Source organism: Tinamus guttatus, unplaced genomic scaffold, assembly GCF_059628265.1.
Source record: "Tinamus guttatus ecotype Peru unplaced genomic scaffold, ASM5962826v1 Tinamus_guttatus_pri_ptg000563l, whole genome shotgun sequence".
NCBI lineage: Eukaryota > Metazoa > Chordata > Aves > Tinamiformes > Tinamidae > Tinamus > Tinamus guttatus.
The window spans coordinates 84,173-110,966 of NW_028289097.1; the positions used below are offsets into that span (position 1 = coordinate 84,173).

The 26,794-nt window shown below is 40.7% G+C and overlaps 1 protein-coding gene across 1 annotated transcript; it reads right to left on the reverse strand.

Moving 5' to 3' along the window:
* On the reverse strand, positions 1-23,660 carry NGF (nerve growth factor). Its single transcript, XM_010211722.2, has 2 exons — positions 23,501-23,660; positions 1-729 (listed from the first exon to the last, which is right to left on the reverse strand). The coding sequence occupies exon 2, from the start codon at positions 715-717 to the stop codon at positions 1-3; it is 717 nt and encodes a 238-aa protein (XP_010210024.2). The 5' UTR covers positions 718-729; positions 23,501-23,660.
* Between the last annotated feature and the right edge of the window lie 3,134 nt (positions 23,661-26,794).

Genomic DNA, 26,794 nt, shown 5'->3' on the forward strand with positions numbered 1-26,794 from the left:
TCAGGGGCGGGCGCCCTTCCTGCTGAGCACGCACACGCAGGCCGTGTCGATGCGGATGAAGCGCCAGGCCGCCTGCTTGCCCTCCATGGTGAGCGCCTTGACGAACGTGTGCGTCGTGGTGCAGTAGGAGTTCCAGTGCTTGGCGTCGATGCCTCGGCACCCGCTCGACACGGGCTTGGGCTCCCTACACTTGGTCTCGAAAAAGTACTGCTTGAAAACGTTGTTGTTAATGTTGACCTCTCCCAGCACCGTCACCTCTTTGCCTTTGATGTCCGTGGCTGTGGTTTTGTCCCCAACCCACATGCTGACGCTGTCGCATACGGAGAACTCTCCGCGGTGCAGGACAGGGTGCGCGGTCCTCTTGGTGCGGGCAGTCCTGTTGAGGGAGCCGCCATTGCCAAGAAATTCCGCGTGCTCCCCCTGCTCCGACACGGGCGGGGGCTGCGTGCTGAACAGCACCCGAGGGGATCGGAAGCGCCTCTTCCTGAACAGCTTTGGGTCCACAGTGATATTTACAGCTTCCCTCCTATCTATCGTCCAAGTCGAACGGCTGTGGGATGGCGGCGGAGCTGTCTTGGGAACGTGGTGTCCGTTAGTCCGGTGGGTTTTGGACAGGGAGGGCTCGGTAGGATACCCCAGAGGTGCATTGTCAGCCTTTGGAGCTGCCTGTGTGCCGATCAAAAAAGCTATAATCAGAGTGTAGTACAGCATGGACATTACGCTATGCACCTAGAACAAAAGAAAAACATAGTTTTACTGTAAGCCGTGCTGGCACAAACAGATGTTGCTGACAATAACTTTGTGAGATACCCAGATCATACAGATGTCATCAGGTATTCATGTGGGTGCCAGATGTTGTTCCTCCAGAAGAGCTCATTTGAACAGAATAAATGTTCTTAATAAAGTGAGAACATTAGAGAATAATAGCTAGATTATTATTAATTCCTTTGGTATTTGTTATTAGAACACTGTTTATGAAGCACTTGTTTGGTGTTATTAATGTGGAGACCATATGGCGACAGCATGTTCTCAGGAATCAAATCTCCAGCAGTTTTTGCAGCAACCTTTTCGGCCAGGGCTGCTGAGGTTCGGGTGTCTTGGCTGCAAATGCTGTGTTGAGGCTGGAGAATAGGAGCAATCCCGTGACTAAATTTGCTGCCCATTCGCCTTCAGGGGTGTTCTTGGGGCTAGGATGAGGGCCACCAAGCTGGCACTGTTGGAAGAGGAGAACCCCAGTGAATCCTGCCAATCCTGATCACTTACCTGCCGTGTGGACAGGCCCTAGCACTCTGGCTGGCCCAGCAGCCTCCAGCAACCTCCTCTGCTCTTTAAGGAAGCACCACATGGCCGATTTTGGGCAGATAAAAAAAAAATATGCAGGCTCCTTCCCAGAAGAGCCCTGGCATCAGGGGTCACAAGGGCAGATGGGATTTTTCCAAGTTCAGGCTGTCTATTGGGACAAATATGTGTATTACATAGGAGCACCATGGGCTACAGACTACTGCTGGGTTGGTGTCTTAGGTCTAGCATATATAAAACCACTGTGGCCATAGTCCTGGGTATTGCGTGTAGGGAAATATCCCCTTTTCAGCGTTCCGTGATCAAGAAGTTCCACAAATGTCACTGTACAGCAGATCCAAGGCATACGCTCGCCTTCCTTTGGTCTGGAGAACACGCACATCTGCTTGGGTGTGGAAAAATGTTAGACGAAGGTCTAAAACATCTCTAAAGACAACATGCCAGAAGTCCAGCAGCGGTAATACCTTGTTAGGTAACCGCTGTATGTTGACTAATTCAGCCGCATGTTAGGTAACAAATCAGCAGCCGGCATCCTGGGAATAAGAGACATTCAAAAAATGCTCTGAAATTGCAGTTAAGGGCAGACATTACATTTCCTCTGTGGAGAATTTATAAGCAGAGACAGGGTATAAACAGAACAAAAACTATCAAGCGAGGCTCCTCCCCGTCTCAGTGTGTTGTTTTGCCTGACATGTCTCAGCTGGCCCTGGATTTCGCCGTGTCCGGCCAGCAGGCAGGCGGCCGCGCGGAGACTGGACAAACAGGGTTTTGTAGGAGCGGAACTGGCCTCTGCAGCTCCTGTGTGACTTCCCAGCATGGCTTAAAATTGTTTTCTATAAGAGGGTCAGTTGTTGTATAAAGCTCTGCCTTTCAGCACTGAAGCACTCGCAAGGGCTTTGGCTTTGCTAGAGCGTAGTCCCTTATAAAGTCCCTTAGAACCCTAAGCTGTCCCATAGGATCTTGTGTGAGCAGAGTTATCTCAAGAGCTGAAATGAAGTAAACAGCTGTGTTTTTGCAGGGCTGGGTGAGCATTTAAGAAATTAGCAGATGATGCCAAATAGAGGGAGTGACTGAAGAGGGTAAGGATGCTGCAATCCCTGAAGCAAGGGGAAAGAAAGGCCAAAAGACACATTAGCAGTTCTACAATTGCTAATGTACAAGCAGTTGTACAGGCTGGACTGGAAGAATTGGGGACAAATGATAATGAGAAGAGTCAGTTCTCAATTGCAGAGAAAATGCCTGCTGTCCCAAAGAGACTTTTACTTAAATTGTGGTTGAGAGTCGCTGCTTTCTCACATGCTGCCTTTGTTTGAGCAGCCATCGTCATCTGTATAAGGAAGCGGAGTTGAGTGGAGCTCAATAACTTGGCTACGCACAAGCAACGAGTAACCCAGTCTTTACAACAAAATTAAAATCAGATGGCTCATTACATCTCTAAAGAGTTAGCTTTTTTTTTCCAGCAGAAATGTTATTGGAAAAAGTTTTCAGAACTAAATCCAGGCACAATTTAGACATGCTCATAGCAGTCTCAACATATTGTATTTACACATAAACCCTTCGTTTATACTTCCTTCTATAGGAAAGAAATATACTGATGCTAGTAAAGGGCTGTCTTCTGATTTTTTTGCTATGAAAACTTCCCGCTCTACAATGCAGCTGCCTTTATCTTCCTTCTCAGAGCTTCTTATGTTGTGTATCCGAAGATACTGCTTTGAAGCTCTTAACAGAAAAATCAGAGAGCTCTCATGTGTTTTTTTGAGCTTTTAATTTAAATTTTTTTTTTTAAACTTTGTGTTTCCTCTCCTTATGGTGAAGTGTTCTGCAGTCAGTGTGGCCCAAACACAGAGAAAATGTGTTTGTGATAGCTGGTAGTTTTCCTGAAGCTAGATACTGTGAAAATTGAATCTTTTCATCAATCAGGAAATTAGCGGAAAATAGATTTTAACAGATTCAAAGTAAAAAAACAAGCAAAAAAACCCTTAACATATGAAAAAAGGGCCTTTGAGAACTGTGGACTGCTGACAAAGGCACACATACTCCCAGGTTGTTCTGAGGAGCCTCATCATGTCCTAGCACTTTATTTAAAGCGTTGGAGCACTGAACCCCTCTGGTGTGGTTGTGGAGGCCGCATTGAACCCCTCTGGTGTGGCTGTGGAGGCCGCGGGGTCCCGGTGACCCCTCAGCGTGCGGCGGCAGCGGCGGTTGTCCGCGCTTACCTCAGCGGGCGGCGCGCAGAAGCTCTCCGCAGCGCGGGGTCTACTCGGAGCGGGCGCCGGGCTGCGGCGGGCAGCAGCATGCCATCGGGCCGGGCCGGGCTGCTTCCTCTGCGTCCCGCTGCAAGGGGAAGGTTGGATTTCAGTAATCACCAGCAACTAAAGCGTTTTCATTACCTTTCTCCATTTGATGGCAGGAGTCCAGGGACACAGAACCGCGGAGCTACGGAATCGCAGAATGGTTGAGGTTGGCAGGGACCTCTAGGGATCACCTAGTCCAAGCCCTGCTCCAGCAGGGACACCCAGAGCAGGGGCACAGGGTGGCATCCAGGCGGGTTGGAAGATCTCCAGAGGAGACTCCACAGCCTCTCTGCCAGGCTCGGGCACCCTCATGGGATGGTTCATCCTCACATGGAGATGGAACCTCCTGTGTGGGACAAATTCACCCGATTGACTTTCTCAGCTGTACCTCTTTCATGGTTGTGGTACAGTTGTCTAAATTGCAATTCTCCCGGCCTTTTGCATGCAGCATCTTTGTAAGACAGTGAGCTGTCATATTTAGCACCTTTCAGACCATGGTTAATAATCCATATCCCTTATCCCTAGTGCAGGGAAGCACTACTGCCCTCTGTCCCCATTGGAGGCCAGTTTGTACACTAAGGACAAGTAAACCAGCGATCAGATCTCCATCATCTTCATCGGCGGAGCGAGCTGGGCTAAAAGTTAAGACCCTGTAATTTGTGTGCCAGAAAATGCAGCTGTTGTAAAACAGAGGCTCTCTTGATTGTCCAGGTTGGTCTGCACAGCACTGTCCACAGCCCCATATCCGTTTTCCATCACAGAATTTCAAACAGTGCACTCTCCTGGTGCATTCTCAGCAAAGCATAGGAGCTCATGAAAGTGATGGAAATAGTATTTCATGTATCTTAAATATTTAAGTAGTTGATCTATTGCTTTTAATAAGGGGAATAAGGGCTGTGTAAGGTACTCCTGTACTGCCAAGGGTGCTGCTGAATTCCGCATGCAGGTTCAAGTGTTAAGAAGCCCAGAATAGTGATTCCTAGCTGGAGTTGGAAGGGACCTCTGGAGATTGCCTGGTCCAGCCCCGCTGCTCAAGCACAATCAGCTAGAGCACGTTGTGCAGGACCGTGTCCAATTGGGTTCTGAGTACTTCCAAGGATGGAGATTCCACAGCCTTTCTGGGCAGCCAGAAGAAAATGCTATTAACACTAAAAACATAAGGAATATTCAAGTATTTTTAAAACAGATTCATTTTACACATGCACCTTTTCTGTCTACAGGAGAGTTGGCTGACAGTAAACGTGGCCACTCGCTTTGGCTCTGTTGCCGAGATCCCAATATCAAGCCACCTAACTAGAAAACTAACTGAAATTTTCCATGCCCTTTTTCAAGCAGTGCAGGACATAGGAGTTTAGCCGTTATACACTCATTATATTGTTTTGTGCACCACTTCTATCATGATTTATGGCTGGCTGTAGATCATGGCTCATGTTCTGCTGTGCCTACATTTTGAGTATATCAGAGTTCAGATAGTCACAATGGCCTAAATGTATCAGAAGAGTTGAAGAAAACTCTAAAAACAAAAGATTTTGCAAGAATGTGTTATTAAAATAATAACCCTTTCAATGTACTCTGTCATTTTAGTAACAGTAATGATAGAGCTGTAATAGGCAGGCCACTGCCAAAAAAATCCAACATCTTTTCCAACTGTTCTACCACCCTAAGAAAACAGTGCCTCAATTCCAACTGGCTGGTTATTTAACCACAAAAAAAAGTTTATTTTCAGCTTTTTTTTTTTTCTTTGGGTAATGTTCTTTTGCTGCCTTCTTCCCGGATTCCAATTGTGGCAAAATCCAGTAAATGACGCAGTGCTATTCAAATGATGCTGAAGACAGTCTCTATACGCTGTATTTCCTATGTACCTACCATGCCCAGGCATGAATAGTGTATTCTGCAGACTAAGTCTTTCTTCACAATTCACATCATTGAAAACTGCAGTCTTGGAAAATTAAAAGCTTATATTTTTATTTCTGACTCTGCACAAACAGTAGGAGTGGCACATTAGAAATATATAAATGTTATTTGAGTATGAATGTAGTAATTTGCAGTAAAACACAGTATTGACCTACCTGTTTAAGGGTTGTCTGAAAAAGGTTGTAATTGAAATATAAATAATTTCTGCCCTCTTCTCTTTGCTAATCTGGTTTCACACAATAGAAAGCCACTAATAACAGCAGAACAATCTGAAAGGAACATAACATGAGTCTTAATGTAATGGCTATGAAAAAAAAAGGGTTCACATTAAAAAGAAAGTGATGCTGTGTCTGCAAGACTCTGCTGGGGGGCACCTGTAAGCAAGAGTGTCAAACAAAACAAGTGTAGCTGGGGAACCCCTCTTTGAAAAAAAAAATATATATCTTATCGCACAGCTTTTGAATATGAGTGTACAGAAAAGTTGTATTACCTGGAAAAGTTATCTAGTACTTTAAATTTAGTAAATTTACTAATTTAATTGTTTTCTGGTAAGAATATAAGTACTTAATTGCCAAATCTCTGTATAGATGTTCCAGGTAACTCTTGATTCCCTCTCACCCTGCAATGTAACTCATGATTCCAGTGTAGATCAATTTAAATTCATACTGAGTACAATTAGCAGCTGGGTTATAAAGTATGTAAATAGATACCTGAGAGTTTTGTAATTCCCAGGTTTGACACCTCTCTATGCAAACTGCTATTGAATTTTGACAGGTCTATTTTAGTAACAGATACAGAAACGTATCTCAAATTTGTTATCACCAGTGAAGTACCATTACAACAGGGAGGAAAAAAGAGCTGAACTATGTTGATGTGGTTTCATTTCATGACTCTCATATGTCTAACAAGAAATAGAGCTTGGAGATTGGTTTCCAGGACATCACCCACTTTCTCCCCAGAACACTGGGCAATTCTTCAATGATGTTGAAGTTTTATTTTGAACTTTGCACTGGAGAAAAAAAATGAAGCTTGATTTATCCTAACTCTAGCCCACCCTGCGAGTGGTGATGTTTCATGAGCATAAACTTCTCCTTCAGGTATCCTGCTCTGTGGAAACATGTCAGAAATACTTATTTTGCAAATCTGTCAAAATCCTAATGTTTTTAATAGACTTTAAGTGTGTAATTTTAACAGAAGTGATTGAACTTGATAACCTAGGAGGTTCCTTTCAGGTATTCTTCTAGCATCAGCTGTTACTATCACAGAAAAATAATATTTACACTTGATGGTAACTGGAAAAATAGCAGTATGTTTGGCTGCATTTCAAGGATATTATTACATTTATTTTTAGAATGGATTAATTTTGATCTTTCAGTACCTCAGTGGCAAAGGACAGGGGAGAAAGATGAAAACCTGCTACCTTAAATTTGCTTGACAAAGATACAGTTGCGTTTAGAACATCTTCAGTTTTCTAATGCTTTCTGTTTGCATTTGACCATGATGTTACAAAGAACAAGAACAGCTTTCCGTAGGGAGATTTGCTGTAGGGCTAACAAGAGCTTCACAGTATCCATGAATCCCAGAGGATTTGGATCGTTCTGAGAAAGGCAGTCACTGCGTTTAAGAACAGTTTTTATTGCTTACAAATCAAATCTAGCAGTTTCTAATTCCTTTCTGGAAAAAAAAAAAAAAAAAGGAGAATGCTCTAGTTTAAAGCATGATACAGTTTGGAATGATGTTTTCTGTCTTCAAGTTGCCGTAAGATTTTGGGAATGTGCAAAAATAAATCTAAAGCACATTTGAATCCTTTTTTCTTCATGTTTGCAGAAAAGCTGATACATGTTGAATTTATGTAATGAAAAGTATTTCAGAAGTGAGCTCCCCATTGCAAATAACCTACATAATTCCTGCAAAAGGTGTGAAAGAGCAAGTGATTAGGCTGAGAAGACACAGCTTATTTTTATTACTATTGCAAAATATTACATGTTTTGTAATTCTAGTGGCAAGAAATAGAAGAAAACCCACATCATGATAGCAGGGAATAATAGTTATCAGAGTATTGAGTGAGCCCCAGAGCACTGATTGATTTCTCTGTTTCAGAACTGGGGAGCGGTTACTTTATTACTGACAAAAGAAGTTGGTTGTAGTTCATAGGGCTTGAACCAGCAGTGGAATTTGGGTGGTTCTCTCCAGTCACACAGATTGTGACTGTATGTTGCACTGGGGCACTGGGACCAGATGGGCTGTAGTTAGTAAATTGCCATTTGCTTTCTGATCTTTTTTGTGATGATGAATGATACACTGCCTGTGCAACAAACGTGACGGATGTCAGCAAAATAAATGGCTAATTAAGGTACAATTAGTGCGGAATTAAAGCTTTTCTTCAAAGGAGTGAGTTAAAAGTTGACATTAAAGCTGTGTCAGGTGATGTATTAGTTTTATCTCACTACTTCTGGCAGTAAGAGCCAAATGGGAGTGGCTCTTGGTGCTTAAGTTGCTCATAAAGAGAAGGTGGCTGCTGGCACGTAGACACCACAGAAACATTTGAACAGAAACATGAATGAAAATTGAGCAATAGCAATTTGGGCAAAAACTTGGAGTCCTGGGGAGGCCTTGAAGGGAATCCTTAACCGTTATGACTAAGAGCGGTGTCAGAGGCACAGCTTTCAAGTTTCTCTTGATCTAGATGAATCGGAAAATAAGAATTTTTAATGGTTTCATTCCTCATGATTTCATTCCTCTGCTACATCTACAGTGACTCATTCTGAAAAGAGCAGCTTCGTGTATGCGGCAGAGCTCGTTGTGAGCTTCCTGTGTCTCTCACACTTGCCTGACTTCCAAATGCCTCTGGTACCCAAATGTGCCTGTGAGTCCTTCAAGGGAGATCAACAGACTGAGAAAAATGCTGATCTGCAGCAGTGATTGTGCATCATGTCACCGTGATGATGGTCATCGTCAAAGTACGTGCAGCAACACGGATCTGTCTGCTTCTGGGTAGCTGAGTCAGGTTTAGCCTAGGCAGCGATCACAAGGATGCTTGATGGCACATGGTTCTTCTGTCCCTTTTGGATAGTTAGACAAAATTGTACTATGAATCTTGACTTGCAAGGTAGAGATTCACCAAATCAGAAGCTGGTAAGAGGTTTGGGTTTGGAAAATAGTTGTTAGGGTTTATTTTACACTTATTGGGGACCTAAGTAATGGTAATGACCCCAGTGCAATCGCCTGGTTTTATCATCCCCTGGCCTCCTGAACCAGAACGTAAATATTTCAATTGCAGAGAAGCAGCCTTCAGATGACACCGTCACTGTGCCAGTCTGCCCAGGCCCCACCGTGCTTTTGAGGATGTGTTCCCAGCAGCACTAAGTTCTCCTAAAGCCTCAGCTCTATTACTGCTGACTGACCAATGATGATTATCTTGGAGCTTTCGATATGGACTTCAAACTGTATGCACATTGTGCAGGGCTCCAGGGTTTCATAAATCATAATTCATTGGCACAAAGCAGTGACTGATGATCTTGAGCACTCACCGACAGGAAAGCTACTGCAGCATAATTGGGATAAATCCATCCACCACACAGAAATTCCACATGGATTTTAAATCTACGGAAAAGGATGCCTTCATCCCACCCAACTCCAGGCAAGCATGCAAGGTTGCTACGTGTTCCTGAGCAGAGGAAGAGCAGTCATCTTCTAGCTGGTGCACAAAGCAACAAGGCCAAGCTAACTGCGTGAGTGCATGCTGCCTCTACACCTTCCCCAAATGGTTCTTGAACTGGTTTGGTGATGGAAAGCTATGGAAATGCCATATAGCCTGGTGCCTAACGTGCTTTGTTTGTCCTGATGTCTCGAAGAGGTCTCCAGGACCAGAATGGGAAGTCCAGAGAGCTAAAATGATGTCTTAGATCACACAAAAGAACCAATTTTCAGATTGGCTTTTATAAAACTACCAAAACCACACTGGAATTTGTCTCAGAAGAGAAAGTATGGGGGTAAACAGAGTACGATGCTGCTAGCCCTCCTTACAGCCAAGAGGACTTAAGGCAGAAAAATACAATAAGGACCAGTAAATTTGCCCAACTAGCAATCTTATTCCAGCTGTTCAGAAGGCAATAAAAATCCTGTTTCTTAGCCAAACCTGGATTACTGGGAACCACCTGAATCCTAACAGCGATATTAATTCAAAAGTTCAAAGATTTCTGAGGTAGGGAAGAAATATTGTCCATCCAAACCAGGATTTTGTCAGGTGGGCCTCATCCTGGCCTTATGGCCTATCAGTAGAAATTGCTTTTGTAACAAGTGAAGAATCAAAGGAATAATGCAAAAATTGCCTGACAATATGGAAATGGTGACAAGAAAACTCAAATGAAGCTTCAGAGACTGACTCCCAAATTTTCTTTGCGGATGAAATGGGTAATGGGTAGTTACCTCAAACCAGTCACAGTCGTCATACTCCTACCTTATTTTTAAATGCATTTAATTCATTTTGTTAAAAATGCACATATTGCACAAAATGCCTTATTTATGCACTTATATGTGCGTAAAAATGCACATATAAGTATTTTTCTCTAAAGCAACAGCCCCATTTTTTATTGGAACTATAACACCCTAAATGTCTGGGGTTGTTTTCTGTATTTTTATCATAAGCTGTAAATCTGAGAGGTCTGTTGATTCTCGCTGGCTGTTGGATGTAAGCAATGGGGGGCAGCAAGCTGGGTGTTCCTGTGCACGAGGTGCCATGCAGGGGTTTGGGCAGACACTTGTGTATCACCCCACTGCAAGGCCTGAGCCGCTCCTGCCGGCTGTAAGAACGTAGGGACGCCCACAAACTCTTTTCCAACTACTTTTCCTATTTAGTGTAAGTTTAAATCAATTCCCCAAATACTCTTAAGTACTCCACTGCAGAGCTGTTCTGTGCCACAGTTGTGCTCAAATGGTTTGGAGGGCAGTACACACTCTTGGACCATAGAACATATTCCTGTGGGTAAGATTTCGTATTCTGGGGAACTCAGTCCTTCCTCTGCTCACACCTATGCCTTGACACGTCTATTTTTGTTTCCTCTCCAGCTCCAAGCGCGCTGTCAACGCTGCCAACGTCCCTTCCTCTTGCCAGTGTCCCAGCCTCCTGTGACACGATGCAGCTGGTGACCTCGTGGAGCGTCCCTGCCCTACCTGCTCTTCCCCACAGCAGCAGGTGCCTGTTGACATCCTGTTTTCTTACACGTCTTGGCTTTGGGCTCTTTTGGATAGTATTCACTCACTACCATGTTAACCTGTTGCACAGTGACAGGTACAGATACTGTGATAGATGACTTTCTACAAACAGAAGTAGTAATAAAACATGATCGGTTCTATATGTTAGCAAAATGTATATATAGAGAGAAAAATTTATGCAAACTATTTTTCCTTATACCAAGTAAGGACAGTGATTGAGATTCAGCTGACTTCATTCTTATTCTCAAAAGAATCTCGTCTGTGCTTCAGTTTAGACCCCGAGCACAGAGTCAGCCCGAGCTTCTGCACTGCACAACCCCCCAACACTCCGAGTACGTCAGGCAGCTGCTGCACAGAAATCAGTAAAGATGTTTTCCATCAAGCAAGATGGTTTGAATGGAGCCTGTATTTTAGCTGCATCTTGTGCGCTCCTGGGCGCGGACCCAGTGGGTGAGTAGGAGTTTTCTCTCTGTATTATGTCAGCGTTTGAGGAGATGCAGCTGCTGCGAGTGCTTCAAAACAGGAGGCTTTTTCCCACCCCCAAACGTTTAAAAGAAATGTGAAAAGGGGCTTTTCTGGACGTGGCAGCTTTTTGGGTCCTGGGCCCTTTTGACCACTGTGCAATATGCGTACCTTCCACAAAGCATGAATAACAATTAACGTAGTATGCAAAGAAGGGGGATACAGAATGCAAGATCTCATCCTGTGTTGGATGCTTAAATGTCCTCCCTTTTTGGCAGTCCTCTTGCTGCTGTCCTGAAATGCCTGACTTAAATTATTTTGATGTTTTGGGGGAGTTTGTCTCTCCAGTTCTTGTGTCATACAGTAATTCTCTACATGAGGACAACTAAACCGAAAAGCATTTATAAGGAAAAGATCTGCTCCTTTTTCATGCTGTTGACACTCTTATATAAGGTAGTCTCTTAAGGAAATAGCAAAGCAGTTTCAGTTTAAAAGAAGTTCAGGCCTCAACAACCTCTGTCTAAAAACAGGAGACAGAGAGTTGGGCTAACTTATCAGCTTCAGCAATTTCTATAAATCTGTAGTTGGCAACATACTTTTGCTTGGAACATTTCTGGCATTTTTATGTGCTCATTTTCTGTTTTCTGTCATCATCTGGTTGCTGAATGTGATTTTTGCTGCAGTGAAAAAAAATATACTGGGAAAGATACTGCCCTTTCCATTTAATTGCGCACTTGGATGTTTCAACCACTTTTCCACAGTTCTCTCAGACCTTATTCTAAGTCTGAATAACTGTGAATGCCTAAATTATAAAGAAGTGCTTATGACTGATCTTGTTGCAGAGCTTTGCTCTGTTCACAGTTCAGCTACTCGTGTAGTTTGTTGACTTTCCTGCTAGGCAGAGACTGAAATGTAGTAATTCTCATAAAAACAGGGCAAGAGTAGAAGATTGTTGTTACTGTGCTTACAATATATTATTTTTCTCAAGGTCTTTTATTGTATTAGGTATGAAACTCTTTCCATTTCCAGTTTAATGTGAGAAAAATAATGTGGATGAATGCCTATAGGCTCCAGGCAAGCTGAGATGTGAGGAAGCTTTGGTTGCTTTAACTACTGAGAGAAATGGCAATTCCAAAACCTGTCAGCTCCTCAGCTGTGGATGCTGTTGGAACCACTGCTACAAAATGAGCCTGTTCCTCTCACTGGTGTGGGTGATGAGTTATCTTCAGAGATTATGCAATGCTTTGTAAAAAGTATGTTCTGTAGTCCACATGGAAGAATGCTGTCTTTGTGCAAACTTTGACATTAAAAAATGGTAACTTGAATTCACAGATGTGCTGATAATACCTATTACTCTGCTAAAAAGAACCCTGCAATCTCTTCCTAGAATGACTGCATTTTAATCAGGAGAATGTGAGCAAGGTTGTAATCTGATTAATAAGAGGTAAGCAAGAAATAAAATCCACAACAACTTAGCTTAAACATGAAACAGCTTACAGTAGTGAGAACTCCATGTCCCTTCTTCTCATACAAGACTAAGCTTGACAGTGAACAAGCTGAAGAACTGACTTTGTTCCTGCTTTTTAACACTGAGCCAAATTGCACCAAGTTTTATGAAAATATGTACTGGAAATGTAGGAAAAGATTATTATTTTTCACCCAGTATTTTAAATTTAAGAAGCAGATCCACAAATTATTTTTTTTCATTTCCCTTTAACACTTAAAATTCCTGTGACATTCAAGGACCAACAAAAGTCTCATCTGTAGCTGATCCCCACAGATGGCTTTATAGTTTGCATGAAATAGTATTTGTTTCTTCATGCCAGGCCTTTGGGAATGCTTCGTAGAGCTAGGATTACAATTTCCAGCGAATTATGTTTTTACTCTCATTACATTTCTAACCTGTTCCCCATAGTTGCCCACCTTTCCATGCTTTGACACTTAGTGGACAGCCAGAGTCATGATGGGTTTTGTCTGTCTAGATTTCATTGTGCCTTTAGCTGAACTTGTTTAACTTCATCATGAAATTCATTTATGTCATAGGGGTTTCATGACAGTGATCATGTTTGATCAATATATAGGTGCTTATGTGCTGTGATTTACTTATTAATGAAAGAGAGGAGGCGGGGGGAAGAAAGGACCATGTTCACATAAGAACAGTGTTCTACAACCAGCCTTTTTTTCTTCAGTTAATTCATAAATTCAGGAAATTTTTGGATTGATAATTAGAGATATCACTCACCTGCAGATTCTGGGCTATTTTCTAGCTGAGAAAGTGATCAGATTTATTTAGCAAAATAACTCTTGATAGTGGTTGGTACTCTTATTTATTATTTACAAAGAATTAACTCTGGATTTATGGTTGATTCTAAACTCTAGGGACTGATCCTGAACAGAAAGTAAGAGGAACGGAGGAATTTCTCCCACAAATCAGTGACTGTTGCCAATGGAAGACCCTGGGGGTAATGCTGCTGTTGTATCTGTCAGACTTGGAGCTGTAAAACAGACGACAGGTTAGAGTTTGCTCTCCTGCCTTCAGAAGGTGCTTCAGGGTGGCTAAAATTTTGTGAGCTAGAACATGAGTTTGAAAGTGATCACATAGCTGTTGGGGAAGCCAAGTATTTTCTTCTTATGAGACAAAAGAAAGCTGATTAATCAGCTGAGTCATCGTGCTCTACTTCAGCTGGTATGAATGGCATTCCCTATGGATCAGCCTACACAGAAGGAAATGCTTCGCTGTAATCAAGACTAAGTGCTTGAGTTCGATCAAGTTGCAAAATCTCACCGATGACTTTTATAGAAAATACTAACTAGCAATATTCTTGCTCATGCAGTTAAATGCTTCCAGCAAACCTCATACTGCTCTTCACAATAATGTGAAGATTTCCACTATGGTTCTGTCAAAGCAGAACTTTATTTAGAGATTTACACTGTAATGTACAGATTAATGTAACCTGCCCTCTCCCCCATTCTCCTTTCTGAACAAGGCTGCCTTGTTTACGGGACAGCAATAATTTGCAGAGCCTTTAGGAATTAGCATGCCAAAATGCACAGATTTTTAAAAGCTCCCAGAAGTTACTAACACCATCTTGCCCACCTCCTGCAGGTATCACTGCCACCAGCACAAGCCCCACTTGAAAGACAGATGGGATATTTTGCAAGTCAGTACCTTTTCATTTGTTATTTTTCAGAGGAATTAATCCCCAGAGGATATTTCAAAAGGATTATCTTTCTTCTATCTAACAAAAAGTGTTTAAAATATTTCTTTCATAAGGACTGAATGTAGAATATATCATTTTTTAATGAAAGTTTGTCTAATTGTAAATAACATTGGCTGCTAAATACTCGTCTGGTTCCTAAGGTGTTCCTGGTCGTGTGCTCTGATGAACATTATCACCAGAACATCTGTAGATGAATCATCTTCTTTTCCTGCACCCACATGGTTGCACAATTTTACTACATGCTTTGATGTCCAATATTTGATATTTGTTACTTGAAGGTATTTGAAGCTATTTCATCACATTAGTAATATTGAAAATTCCAAGCACACTTATTGCCTTAATAGTGTCATAGTTAATGTATTCATAACCATCTCATAAGCCTATAAAATATGACACAATATTCATCATTACCCACCCTATAGTGATAAAAGTTGCAACACAGATGTCTGGCTTTGAATCATGCATTTGGTGTTAAACTATTTACTCATGTGGATACAGTGTACAGTGTAGCACAGACAGAATAAGCAATTGCTTATTCCTTTTTTTCTTATATGTAGCACAAGATGATAATTTCATCACATCCCTGTAAGGTTCTACCCAATACAAATCCCAGTAATATGAGGGTCTTCCTTTTCCCTTTTGATTTTATGGTTTGTTGAATGATGGCCTTGTTAAGTAAAATAAAGCTAAAGGGAATGGGAGAAATGAGTTAAAGGGTTTTGTCAGAGCTCCTCTCAAGAATTCCTTGCTGTTTCCTGAGCTTTCCAAGGGTTTCCTGGGCTTTGTGCCCTACCACAAGTCTATGCCATATACTTCAGTGGGAGGCAATTTGGAGCTTCCCAGTGTGACTTTTGGGGAAAATAGAAAGGGATATGAGCTCTCACTCACTGGGCCTTTTACTGACAGTACATTAAACACAAAAAAAGTTTTGCTCAGAATTTATAATACTAATTTTCAATTCTGGTTTTCCATAACATAAGCTAAAAATCAGTTCCTTATTAGCATAATTATATTTTCAGTGTTTTCCCTTCAATGGGTACTAGGGTTGCATGCAGTTAGTCAAAGTGTGCTCCATATAAGGCCATTTTATCTGGCTTAAAATCAAAACCAGAAAGAGTTAAAATAATACAAGAATTTTCAAAGAATCTAAATTTAGTGCACACAATGTCAGAGTTTAAATACATGTCACTTGGAAAGTATCTTTTGAAAATTTGTATTATTTCAAGGGCAGAAAAACGAACTTTAAATCTAGCCAAGAATATTACATCAGTTTTCTTGCAGAATATGTTCTTTTCCTAGAAAGCATTTCTTTTCACTTTCACATTAAGATCAAATCATAGGCTATATGAGCTAAAGACTGAATTCAGATGCCTTGTGAACTCTTTATAAAACTTGAAATATTGAGCAAAGAAATTCTGTAGTTCTTTAAATACGTGCATAATTTCCTTGCTTCCAAAAAAAAAAAAGAGGAGGAGGAAGGAAATGTTACTCGTGAGTGACACTCTCTCATACCCCACTGACCCTTGAACTCGTTGAGTATTCATCTCACGTGACAGAAAGATACTAGTTTTAAAGATAAGATGTTTCTGCAAGTTCTACGAGTTTGATGTATGGCCTAAATATTTTTAAGGTCTCTAAACTATTTAGTATGGATTCCATTACCTGCAAGAGCTAACGATGCTTGCAATTAAGGCAAAGATGAAAAACATGACAAATAATGAAAAGGAACGTGGTCTGACCAAAGATTACGGATCCCATGGTAAGCTGAGTATAAACAAACAATGCATGTTACAAAACAGCCTGTATGTGGTGGGAATTTAAAAAAATCCCATTTGAACAAAGAATACCAGCCTTATTTATAGGATTAGAGTCTTTACTGTGCAAAGATGTGAGCATAAAAAGACCCAAAATTAGTGTTGGATAATGCATTGGAAAATAATTTCTGGCCTCATGCTGTACCAGCAGTAGAAACTGTTAAATCAGGATAAGGAGGCTATTTCATTGCTAAATTTCTCTCTTCCTTTTGATACACTGTGTGTGCTTTCTCCTTCCAGGTAAGAAGTGTAATGAGTAAGGTCTGTTTTTCAGAGGAAAATAAATAAATGACCGGTGTCCAGGTGGGTTTTGAATCTCTCCAGAGGAGACTCCAAAGCCTCTCTAGGCAGCCTGTTCCAGGGCTCAGTTACCCTCACAGTCAATAAGCTTCCCCTTAAACTCAGATGTATCTTCCTGTGTTTCCATTTGTGACTGTTGCCCTTTGTTTTCCAAGTATTTAGATCTTCAGTATATTTCTCCTCCATTAATCAGTCTAGCTGTTCCTTGAATCCATGTACATTTTTAGCCACAAAAAGGCAGCAAGCAGCTGAGCCTTCTTTATGCTGCCGTTGACTTCAAGCCCCTTCAGACTTTTTGTTCTTGTGCTTTAATTGCAGAATTATGGTCGTGGGGATAGCTGAAGAGTTGAGCCTAGTCCCCAGCACTAGACGTAAACGAGTAAAGAATCTGGCCTGGGAAAGGATAACTGATTTTATTTGGAAGAACTTAACCCCTACTTGTTGTCAAAGGCAAGTGTGATAAAAATCATATTATCATAAGCAAATACCATTGTAATTCCAGCTGACAACTGTGAACTGCAGTCAGATGGAAAGGAAAAGGAATCTGTAGCACTAGAAACTGACTGATGAAAGAAAGAGTGGGAGGCCTCATACAGAAAACTTTCTAAGTGTCAGAATGGTAATAAATGCATGGTAATATTCACATGAATATCGTGCTTCATCCGTGAAGCCACTGCAAGTCTTACTCCGAATACTGAATGTCAACATTTTGTCCCTAATATTGTTCCTAAGTTTTGAGTGCCTTCAAGGTCTGGCTGTGTGGCTGTATGATGTTCCTCCCCAGCATCTTGTACTGATGATATCTATCTATCCAAGAAAATAATAATGCGTAATGTTTGCTTCTTGTAGGTTTAAAGGAGAATAATAAAGCATCCAAAATCCCTGAAAATATTGCTTCTTTCCTAGTCCAAAAAGACAGGGAGGAAGGGAGATATCAACATCCGTTGTAAAGAAGTGATACTCTTGTCCTTGTCTGAGGTTTCCTGGACAAAAATTGTGTAGGTATGGACATTCTAGAGCCATCCTGAGATTTGCAAATATAACCAGAAAAAGTTCCCAGATAAAATAAATTGATAAAACAAGAAATATCTGGAAAAAAATATCTGGACATGTGGTAGCTTGCAAATCTCAGAGAGATGAAGGGATATTTCAGAGTTAAAAAGGACACCCATGGTACAGCCTTTAATTTAAATACTTCTTAGAGGTAATCACTACAAAGTTCTGTGATCTCAGGGTTCTAATCTTAATGAGCTTGTCTTTGCATGGATTAAATATCTAACATGCATTGGCCTCGTAGCCCCAGGCTCAGTCCTTTTCTAGGTGGCTGATGATGGTGTAAGTGTGTATTTTTACTCCTGCTGAAGAATTCTTAGACCAGGAACAAACAAAAATATACAAATGTGACAATTTCTGGTGATCAGTAATTATAAAAGATGACAAATCTGATCAGATCTGTCAGATGTGATGGTGTTGGTGCTGTCCTCTAGTTCACCTACATCCATAAAGCGCTAACACGCCATACACTATAGAAAAAAAGGCTATGGGAAACTTAATGTATAAAATACTCCCTACAATATGAATTTTGGATTCTGAATTTCCTGTTCTCTCACTGGTGTTGTGGAGCATATATCCTTTGACTACAAAAGGCTCCAATAAGAGATTTTCTTGCTTCAGACAGAATGCTGGAACTTTTGGAAGGCAAGTGTCCCTGGCAAGGTAGAAGTTTTGCATTTGAACAGGGGATAGGGGCTGTGTTCAGGTAGGGCCTGTGTACTGCAGCACTCTCCAAAAAAGATCCTGGTGAAAATAAAAGTGAAAACACCTGGTGAAAATAAAAGTGAAAACAGCCTGTATTTGGATTGCTAAAGTTATAAGTGAGCAAAACCTTTTACAGAAGCTTGATATATCAGTACAAGAGAGACAAAAAAACAACAACAAAAAAGGATTGCTTGGGAATTCCTTGCCTTTCAGGAGAATCTGTAATTCATTCAAATTTAATGCCATGTAGCTATATGACCTGCAAGCAATAATCTTTATATCCATGTGTTCATTTATTTCAAAATGCTTCATCTCTAATGTCATATTGAACACTTAAATCCCCCTAGATGTCAGGCATGTGTATTTACCTCATTGCTGTTGAGTACTTCACATTCACTGTGGACTTGATTCCCTGAGATCTCTAGAGATACTTACATTAAAGAGCAATAAAATGAAACCTTGAATGAACTATGAACATATACACAATTTGAATTAGATTGTTTGTTTGTGACTTACTAAAACCACTAGGAGCAAGTAGACATAAAAAGTAAAGACAAAAGCTCCAGGCACAGTTCTTTCACTAGGGACTTTCCGAAAAGCATAAAGAAGGGAATGTAACCTAGAATACTTTTGTTAGCAGGTGCCCCATAGAATACGTTATTTGTGGGTATCTCAATTTTGAAATGCCCAGATTTCAATTTCTGGGACTTAATTTCCTAACCTGATAAGCTTCATATGGAATTTCAGGAGCTTTAGAACCTGTTAAGCAAGTCCTAAATATGATACATAAATACAGTAGAACTGGCAATTAGTAGCTACTTTTGAAAAAAAATGTGTCCTTTGGTATATCATTGTGCCCTGAGGCAAATTGTTCTGTGGAGTCACCAAGCTCTGAACAGCAGCTGACTGCAGACGATGCAGTGTAGCCATTGAGAAGATTGCTTCACACATCTAGGAATGAAAATTCATAAATGGCATTTCTATTCTGTGACCCCTTTGCCTGGTATTAATGAGGGAAAATCGCACTGTTGAGACTGCTGTGTAGAAGTGTTAGTTCCAGTCTGCAACATGAAAGCAGCAGAGGATCGAGGAGGTGGATAGAGGGGATGATCCAGCCATGGCGCTCGCACAGCTCGACACGTTACTGCTCGCCTAAATGCTCTCCTGACCCTTCCTAAAAGTCAAAACATCATCATTTTCATGGCCATTGGAAGTACAGGACGGTGCTGCAGTAGGGGCAAACTGATTTTTTTTTTTTTCAGATTTGAGAGTTGTTCTTGGAATATGGCAACACTGAAGAGTTCAACTGAATTTTTCTTCTGGCTGTGGTAATGCACGTGCCTGGCTGCCTTGCTGATCTGGTGCTGGTACACATAGGATCTAAAGGATCCTGAAGTAGTGGGCAGAAAGTGCATTTCACAAAATGCAGGCTCTGTTCTTTGCAAACAAGCACAATTCCTTTTCCATACCTGAGTCACCCAGCACATAATGGCTTCCAAAAATAAAAGATATATTTAAAAATAGAAAAAAACACATAGTGAGCCAGAACTCTTTAACCATAGCATAATCATCATCATCTGGACTCTGCAGTAATCAAGGTGAAGGGTATACTGTCAATATAATGAATGATGTAGTACTTACTTTCTACATTTAATTTATGTATAATATTTTTAGTGACCACATTAAGAAAAGACTTCAGTCAAGTATGAGTCTCAAAATAAGAGGTCAGCTCCACAAATAGGCAAGAAGTGCGATAAAGCTGTTTTCCCTATTGAAGTATATTTCACAGTTGTATAGTTTTCTTAGGCCTTTTTCCACTTCCTCAAGTCATCATCATCTATTTAGACCTTAATTTGCCTGTTCAGTTGTATGTCTCAGCATTAATCTCTTTCTGCAGTGGAAATGCATGTGAGCATATGCTTATATCTAATTAATGAATATTTAAATATAAAGAACTACTTTCACCTTCATGTTTAAACAAAAACCCCGTACCTTCATCATACCTACAGTAAAGGTTAGGTAGTGACCTTTCTTCTAGCAAGGATGGGTAAAGTATTTGGCTAAAATGCTGAAGAGAAACACATAAGGATGCCTTTACCAGAGAGAAGAAAGTCCACCCCAGCCAGTATTTTGTCTTCTGTGGTACCTAGTAATGCTAATGAGCAGTATAAAAATAGGGCAATCATATAGTGATATTGCCTTATTATACTCTCCCGCTCACCAATCATTTCTGAATTGCAGATTTCCTGAACCGCGGGTAGTATCTTTGATTTTAGTATGTCTGATTGCTTTGTGAACCCATGAAAACCACAGTGTCCTGACGAAAGAAGCCTTGATGATGCCTGGAGAAAAGAACACCATTTTTTGCTTTGAACCTGCCACCTGTTGGCTTCATTTCCTGCTCCTTGTGTTTTGAACTGGGAGACCAACAACAGCTATTGTCTCTTAACCTTCTTCTGAACATTAAGAGTTCTAATATCATTTCTCAACCATCTCCTCTCCAGGCTGAGAGCTCCTAATCCATGCAGTTCATCTTATTATGGAAGTTGTTCCAGGCCTTTCATCATCACTGTTGCTCTGTCTTGGACCTTTTCTGTTTTTGCTCTATTCTTTTTTTTGAGGTGTGAACAACGGCCATAACTACATGTGATATCCACTATGGGGGCACAACACAGATTTATAATGAGGGCCTGAGGCTTTGCTTTCCCTGAGTTATATAAATAGCTTTAGGGTTAGTGGCATCAAGCCAATATGATTTCTTGGCAATTTTCTTCCTTCCTTGCTTCATTGTGGGGAAAAAATAAAAAAAGGACTGTAGCACCGTTGTTAAATGTACCTTTCAGCCCTCATTTCAATGAGGCAAGTCTTGTGGGAAGAGTAGTACCTTGCATTTCTCTAACTGTATTAACTAACCCAATAAATGTCCTATTTCACGGCCACTTTTTGAACAAACTTTTGGCAAGAGGGCACTTGCCAGCAGAGGTCACCACTGGTGCAGGCGCTTGGGAAGGTCTTGCAGTTCACCAGCTTCCAGTGGGCTAAGATTTAAAGCATGGCCAACATTTCCCAACCCACCAACAGCAGTGTAGACTGTGATGTTGGAATATCACATCTTTTGCAGTGAAATTATTATTTTACCCATTTTGTTTTAAGAGCAAGGTTTGTTTTTGAAATATATGACTAAAGCAATGACAGAACTATATTGCCTCCTTAAAATTATCAACGTATTTTCCAAATGATTCCTCCAATTTAATGCAATTAATGTTAATTAATACATAATGATATCCTCTGTCAGATCTAAAGATAATTTTTACAGAAAGACAAAACTGATTAATGATACTTGTATTACGGAATTTGCATTTAAATTATGAGGTGTTATTCTATGGATTGAAGCAATCTAGTTTTTAAATATCTAGTTTTATCTATCCTGCTGTCCTACATATGCCATTAAAGAAAGGCATTTTCCCTTAAAAATCTTTATCTTATTGAGCATTTCACATATTTTTCTAACTTGACTTTTTAAATTAACATTTTAAAGTGATTACATAGATAGCCTAATCATCCTAAGTAACAATCACATCAAATAACTTAGCATGGGGGTTAGAATGATCATTTGTGCTCTGTAATTCCCTGCAGAACTCAAATGAAGACGTCTGAGGAGATAACTTAAGCTTTTGTGTGAGAAAATGCACACTGATAAGCTAAGAGGATGTGAAAATCATGAGTAAGAATGGGTACTGTCTGAGCTACCCTGTTGTGAGACTGACAGATCCCTTCGGAGCGACTGGCTGGGCTTGATCAGGATATGAAATTGCTGTTACTTGGCTGCACACATTCGTCAGAAGAAATATTCTGCAGACCTTGCTGACATTTTTTAGCAAATGATTCATACACCTAATGATTAATATAAGGGCCAAATCTTTCTTAATCCTGCTCACGTGGACACTCCATTTTATTTTCTTCATCCCTTTATCCCCTAATATTTTTGTGTGTGTGTGTATGTGTGAAAATGCAGACAGTTTTCTTGGGAGTTCTGCACAAATGTGAGGTGGTAGTTGTCAAAAGCATTTTAAAGGACATCTTTGTCCATAATACCTGAAAAGGCCCAGAACTGCAAAGAATATGAATGTACAGGCAAGTCAGCTTCCTGCCTATCTTTTTGCACATAATTGTCACATTCTATTTTAGCCTAGCAAAAAAGTGCCCGAGAGGCTTTATTGTAACACGCTAATGCATGAAAACACTCAGGAATTATCTGCCTAGCAGTTAAAATGCAACTTCCAAGTTGTGACAACTTGGAAAAACCAGCCTGACAAGCGCACTCCCTTTTACTGTTTTTCTAAAACTTGTTGAGCGTATAAGGAGAATTTAAAGTAAAGAAAACAACTGAAGCACAAACACTTTTTGTTCTTGGCACACAAATTCCTTCCCTCTCCCTCACTGGGATTCCTGTGCTTGTCTCTGACTGGTGAATCAGATAAAACAGTGTTATTATCACCCAGGATAAATCAATAAACACTATCAGTTTCATCCTGTCACTAACAAGCAGGCAGCAGGGAGTTTGTAATCTTTTCCAAGTGGATTTAGGGAATACACAGTCTGCAGTGAACTCCAGCTCTGCCTATAGCTGGAAGGTTTCTGCCTTTTGCCAATTATGTTTGAAATTACCGTAGTTCTAATTTATTTATTTTTTAAAAAGCAAGACAGGAATTTTTAGCTGCAGTAGAAATATCTTTGAAAAGAAGGAAAGTGTTAAATAAATCTTAATACTCAAAAGCAAGACAGCAAAACATTTTTGTACAGAAGTTAACTCCTGTACCTGTGCAAATGAAAGTAAGGTCTCATTTACCCAGATGAAAAACAGTGAGTAAGAATGCTTACTGTTAAGGTAAGGTTAAACTGCTTTTACTAAGGATACATTTCAAGCTTTGAACTTAGCCACAAATGCTTTATGAACACCTTCCAGATGTGCATAGAGTTTAAACTGCATTAGCACATGCAATTTTCAGTCTTACTAGATCAAGCTGCTCTGAACAAACGTTCCTTTTAAGCAGCGAGCACTCCATGTTTCAAAAACATCTGATCTTCAGCCCTTTAAGACAGCAAAATCACAGTACAGCACAAAAGCACTGACGAATTTTAAAGACATGAAACTTCCACAACTGATGCAACAGCAACATTACTTTCTTTGTGAAATCCCCTTGGCTGTTGTGGGGTCACTCACCTCGGAGCTGTTATCATTCAACCCTGGAGGGAGAGGGAATCCTGCGGGGTGTCCAAGCTGTTCTGTAGTCTGTAGCACCCTAGTCCGTGGACACTTTCCCAAGCCAGAAGAGCCATTCACATTCCCTCTGCCTTTCCAGCCTCATTCACTGCTTCCAGGGCTCAGCGAGCTGCACTGACTCACAGGAATTAAGCTCCCTCTGGGTCCCAGTGCTGCGAACGTGTGGGAGCTGCATGGACTCGTAGGAATCCAGCCTTTGGCTTGGCGCCTAGTCCATGCAGTGATGCACAGATGTGCAGTGAAAGTTTCAAAGCGTGCACTGGCTCTAGGACTGAGAAAACGCTTCAGCTTCCCGCTTCCACCGGCAAGAACTGAAATTCGCCTTGAAAGTACTTTCCATCTGAAGCATTTCTGCTTTGCATCTTAATACTTGTGGGGTATTTAAAGATGAGAGCTCGCAAAAGCAAATATCCAGCTCCCTGATGAATGGGTGCTTATGAAAGGGATTGGCAGAGCCCTTTACTCATGTCATGAGTTTACGAACAAGCGTAAGGAAAAACTAACATTAAATTCATGAGCAGATTGTCTGCAAAATTGTGCAGTCTGCATTATCAGATGTTTTTAACAGGGCTAGCCAAACAAACACTGATGAGGAATAGCAAAGAAATAGTTTGTCCTGATGTTGGGCAGAGGGAAAGATTATATGAAGTCCCTTCCAGCCATAATAACCTGTGCTTGACATGCTTAACATGAGCAATAGAGAAATATGAATTTTTTTCTCCATTATATTTGTGAAGGAAAATTAAGTGCTTTACCAGAAAGTATCAGCGTGTTTTGAGCACTGAAAAATACAGAGAAGAAATGCAAAAGTGAAAAATTACGTAAGACATTAAAAAAGCAGTAGAAAGCTGCCTGACTAAATAAACAAAAGGAACTTTTAATACAGCTATGAAGCAGACACCTGGAAATTCATAGTTCTCATGCTAGTGCAGTGTAACCTTTGCCATTTCTCAGAGACACAAAGCTATAGATTGTCCCCTACTGAAAAACGGACAGCTGCATTTTATAAATGCAGAAATAATCAAACATCTTTTGATTACATCCAGAAGAGGGCAGATATCTGAAGAGACTCCTACTCAAAACCCTTCTGGGAAGGGAAAGATGCATGGAAGGTACTATGTAAAGGTGTGCAGAAGAAGGCAAAGTAGCTTAGAGATAATATTGTTTCTTATATACTGTGTGGATGTGATACTCTGTGAATTTGAACAAGCATATCTTATTTTATTGGAAGTCTTGTCTTGACTGTGTTCATATGAAAAGCTGGAGCTATCATGAAAAAACAAGATTTGTCAAAAATAATCTGGAGCTATCTGGAGATACTTGGATGCAGTAAGTGTTTTAAACATCTCTATTGATGCTGTAAAAAGTGTAGAATAGTCAATAGAATAGTCAATAGAATATTGTTTACCTAAAACAATATTCAAAAACTTCCAGAAAACAGAGCACTGCTGTCCTATATAAGCTTGTCTAGTCCTAAAGCTGAATTCAAGGTAAAGGGATATTAAAGTTCACCATTAATAGTTGCCTGTAGGAAGCCAGTGCACATTTCACCAAATAGTTTTTACTGAGATACCAGAAGGGATGGTCACAACACAAATTCTTGTCTTAGTTTCAAAAACAAAAGATCTGAGAGATGGGTGTTCTATTCTGGCTTTGTTAGTTTGTGTGGCATTAGATTTTAGTGCTATGTGTAGGGCAGAAGCTATAAGAAAAAAAGCAGACGCTCACTCATGGGTCTTGAATAAATAGGTCATAAAAACAAGTTAATTACTGATTTACTGCAGGACTCAGTCTCCTGTAAATATTTTTTAACTGTTTATGCCCCATGGCTCTTCAGTTGAATCAATAATACATAGAGCTTAGCCACATCAAGAAATTGATTTGTACATGATGCATTTCATACCAAATACTTCAGTACAAATACCAACGTGCTGCAGTTCATACCAAATTGTGATAGGAAACATTCAGTTGTGTTGAATGATGGGAATGACTTGCACTAACATTGTTCTTTCCCTTTTGGTTATGGATAAGGGTACAGGAGGCACAAACCACTTTGCTAAAAAGTAGAACATCTCAAAAGCTGGATCCGAGCAAAAATAGAACAAATCTGTTGATTGTCCAAGTGTTGCTGCAAACAGAATATAATTCTTTTGGTAGTTGTGTATAAGCAAAGCAGAGCTACAAGAATAACTTTGCATAGTATTCTTTGGGTGCAGTAGAGGTTTCTGCCTGATAATTTATTTGGAAAGTTACAAACTACAATAATTTCTGGAATACCCAAGCCTGCAGTTTTGTTAAACTAGCACATATATGCTACCTAAAACATAAAAGGAACTCTGGATTTTGAAAAGCAGAACTCAGATATTTGTTGAGTGCTCTTCTATAGGAGGATAAAGGTTGTAAGATCCTCCGCTTGGTAGCTGAATAGTTTTGTCCTAGGCTTAGCCTATTGCACTTGCCTGAGCCAGTGGCTGGTTTGGAGGCTGAAGTCATTGTGAAAACCACAAAGAGTTGTCAGTCTGAGCTCGCTAATAATGGACTTGTGAGTCTGTTGCGGACAAAAGGTCCTTTGACACAGTTTTATAACCACATCCAAGCTGGTGTATCTTTCGCATATGCTTCCATGGTAGGAGCATTTCAAGAGCTAAGGCCAAAAGCGTGTTTCTCCTCGTTTGTTGAGTGGGAATATGCACAATTGTTCTGCTAGTGAGACCCCGTGTCCCCTCTCTGGGACACAGCCCTGTTAGCCCCCTGCTCACGGCTGTTTGAGGGCTGACGTGCCCAATGGCAGCATGAAATGAGAAGGTGCTGCAGGAGGCTCGAGCACATCCCTCGTTACGGTCTAAGGGGGCTCTCCTGTGTGTATTCCCTGCCAAACCTTTGCTTCCAGCAGTGTTACTCCACTTGCTGCAGACGAATTAGGACCAGAGAAGAGCATTGACCCTGGCAGAGAATGCCTCCTGTTTGATCTGTGAAATGGGCCTCGGTTTTTCTCCTCTCACTCTTTATTACTCTGTTGCCATGCTCTGATGGAAATCAATAGAAACTGAAGTTTGACTTCAGCATGTGTGCATGATGCTCTCTGAGATTATTTAGAAGAACTTGGCAGTGCAGCCGTACCTTGCTACCAAGTCCTGATTGCTGGCAGCCACCTGAAGCCAGAAATAATATTTACAGGGGCTGAGTATTATAACCTGATTATTTTTGCTGTGTTAGCAGGCAGACGACATATGA